The sequence below is a fragment of the Orycteropus afer genome, unplaced genomic scaffold (assembly GCF_000298275.1).
Source record: "Orycteropus afer afer isolate SDZICR_OR568_19922 unplaced genomic scaffold, OryAfe1.0 scaffold00235, whole genome shotgun sequence".
Lineage (NCBI taxonomy): Eukaryota > Metazoa > Chordata > Mammalia > Tubulidentata > Orycteropodidae > Orycteropus > Orycteropus afer.
In genome coordinates this window covers 3,176,170-3,178,675 of record NW_006921822.1, presented here as the reverse complement: position 1 = coordinate 3,178,675, position 2,506 = coordinate 3,176,170, and the positions used below count along the sequence as shown (strand labels likewise).

At 38.0% G+C, this 2,506-nt stretch overlaps 1 protein-coding gene across 1 annotated transcript in view; it reads left to right on the top strand.

Moving 5' to 3' along the window:
- Positions 1-1,522: 1,522 nt before the first annotated feature.
- CCDC158 (coiled-coil domain containing 158) overlaps positions 1,523-2,506 on the top strand; it is a 106,686-nt gene continuing 105,702 nt past the window's right edge. Inside the window, exon 1 of the mRNA XM_042782081.1 lies at positions 1,523-1,592. Within this exon, the coding sequence (XP_042638015.1) occupies positions 1,523-1,592 (70 nt within the window). The remainder of the gene's footprint in view (positions 1,593-2,506) is intronic.

Genomic DNA, 2,506 nt, shown 5'->3' with positions numbered 1-2,506 from the left:
CCATCGAGTCAGATCTGACTCATAACAACCCCTCCTTGGGTTCCTGAGGGGGTATCACTACAGGAGTAGATTGCCCAACCTTCCTTCCGTGGAACGGCTCCAGCCTTCTGATAGCAGTCAAACGCCTTAGGCACTACCTATAAATCTTTTTTTCTTACTTAACTTTTTACTTCTTGTCACTAATGTTCTTAGTTTGAGACTGCCCTCTTTTGTGCAGTTCCTGTTATTTTTATTTTAAAGTATTGTTGGGGTGTGAGGGAGCTCTGGTAGCATAGTGGGTAAGACACTTGACTGCTAACCAGAAGGTTGGCAGTTCAAACCCACCAGCCACTCCTCAGAAGGAAGGTTGGAGAATCTACTTCCATAGTGATACTACCTCGGAAACCCAAGGATAGATTGCTATGAGTCAGGTCCAACTCGACAGCAAATAACAACAATAACAACATTGTTGGGGTGTGAGGAGAGTTGGTATATATCTTGTTTTTTGTTTCTGCTGGATCATTTCCTTCTTTCCCTTTATTGTCATGTCTCCAGGGAGGTCCTACCTCTTCTCTCTGTATCTGATTCTTCTCTAGAAGCACTGCTTCTCAGAGTCTGCTACTTCTGGCCCTACACAAGCTCCTTTCAAGCCCTTACCCCATAGCCAGGACTGTAGACTCAAATTCTGGCCTGTCCTTAGTATTATGACTTCTATTGTTTCCCTTTCCCTTTCTGAGGGTAAATTTTTCTGTGCTTCCTCTCAGTCCTCTGCTTTTTTCAGGCTTTTTAGCTTCTCTTCTCCATACCCACAGGCTTGAGATGTGGGCTGTGGGAGCTCTTGTGGGAAAAAAATGTTCCTCTACTTACAGGCAACTTGAAGGTTGTGATAGTCTCTGTCTTCTAGTAATGCTGAAGGTGTCATGCCTATGGGATTTTATTTGTTCTCCTTGTTGATTTTATGGTTGTTTGGGGAAGGGGGAGGGAAGGTTTGGACTCAAGCTACCATTGCTGTTACTCAATCTCAGAAGTCCCCACCAACCTAATATAAAATTCTGAGTACTGTTTGATATCAAGGAAGGTTTTCAACTTTTATTAATGATATCTAATTTGCTGATTCATGATTTTTGCTAAGGGGATATTTTCTCTCATTTTTTTGACAAGGTAACCTTATGGGAGAATTACGAAAAGAAAAAACTCAATCAGAGCATTAATTACCATAGCAATGAGAATAATAGTTTTTGATTTTTAGGTTGTGTTTACCGAGTCACTTGGCCATGAAAATCAATAATTCTGACAAAAAGATTCTATTAACTTTTTAATTTCATGTGACAAAATATTTCTATGTAAATATTTTCCTGGTAGAAAGATTATTACTAAGTTTCAATTGTTCGTAAAGTCAATTCTTAAAATTCTATGAATTTTTTAAATTTATTCATTATTAATAAAGATTAAACCCCTATCTTTTGTAGATAAGAAGTACAAGAACCCAACAGGTTAGCATTAATATTTTCAAGATCTCTAAGAAGAGGTAGCGATTTTTAATATGGAACAAAAAGCTTGTGAAACACATAATGAAGATCTTTTTTCAAGTAGTGCTATTGCGTCCAATGGAGGTACGAGCCCTCTATAAAACAAAGTGGAAAAATATTAGAATTAAGCAGTCTTTATAATATTTAGGCAAACTGCTGTTTTTTAGCATGTCTTGTTTTTAATTTTGCAGTACACAGTTAAACCATGGTCTAATTTAGTCTTAATCTTTTCAAAATAGCCTATTTACCTTTAAAAAAATGTTTGCATTATCCTTTTTAGTTTAAAAATTGTTTCAATTTTGAGGCACTTCAACTTCAACATCATTATGTTTTGCTGATACCTTCCTTTCCTCCTGTGTTTCTTTGTCCACCTAATCACCTAATCCAGATAACTGTTGTTTTGACTTTTTTTCCTCACCCACCTCCATATCCAATCAGGTGTCTACGTTTCTACCATCAGAAATGTATACCAAATCAGTTTTTCTTTCTACATTCCCATTAGTACTGTCCTAGTTCAGGGTCCCATCACCTCTGACCTGAATTATTTCAGAAAGTAGCAGGAAAACAGAAACTACTCTAAATGTAATAAGTAACTCACTTAAAACTCACTAGCATCAAGTCAGTTCTGACTTATAGCAACCCCCTATTTGGCTTCCAAGGCTGTCAATTTTTACAGAAGTAGACTGCTTCCTCTTTCTTCCATGGAGCAGTTGGTACGTTCAAACCACTGACGTTTTGGTAAGCAGCCAGATGCCTTAACCACTACACCACTGGAGCTCCTTTGAATTTTTAAATTCAATAAGTAGGTGGAATTTAATACAAGGAATTGGTTATATGGTGTTAAAAGAGCAAGAAGCTTGTGACAGGCCAGAAATTAGTAACTGCAGGGAACTCATTATCCAGAAGGATAATGAGAAGAGGAGCACAGAAGCAGGAGTTGGAATCACAGGGGGCTGTTGGGAGGGAGCTGGAGTCATAGAGGAGACATTGCTAATACC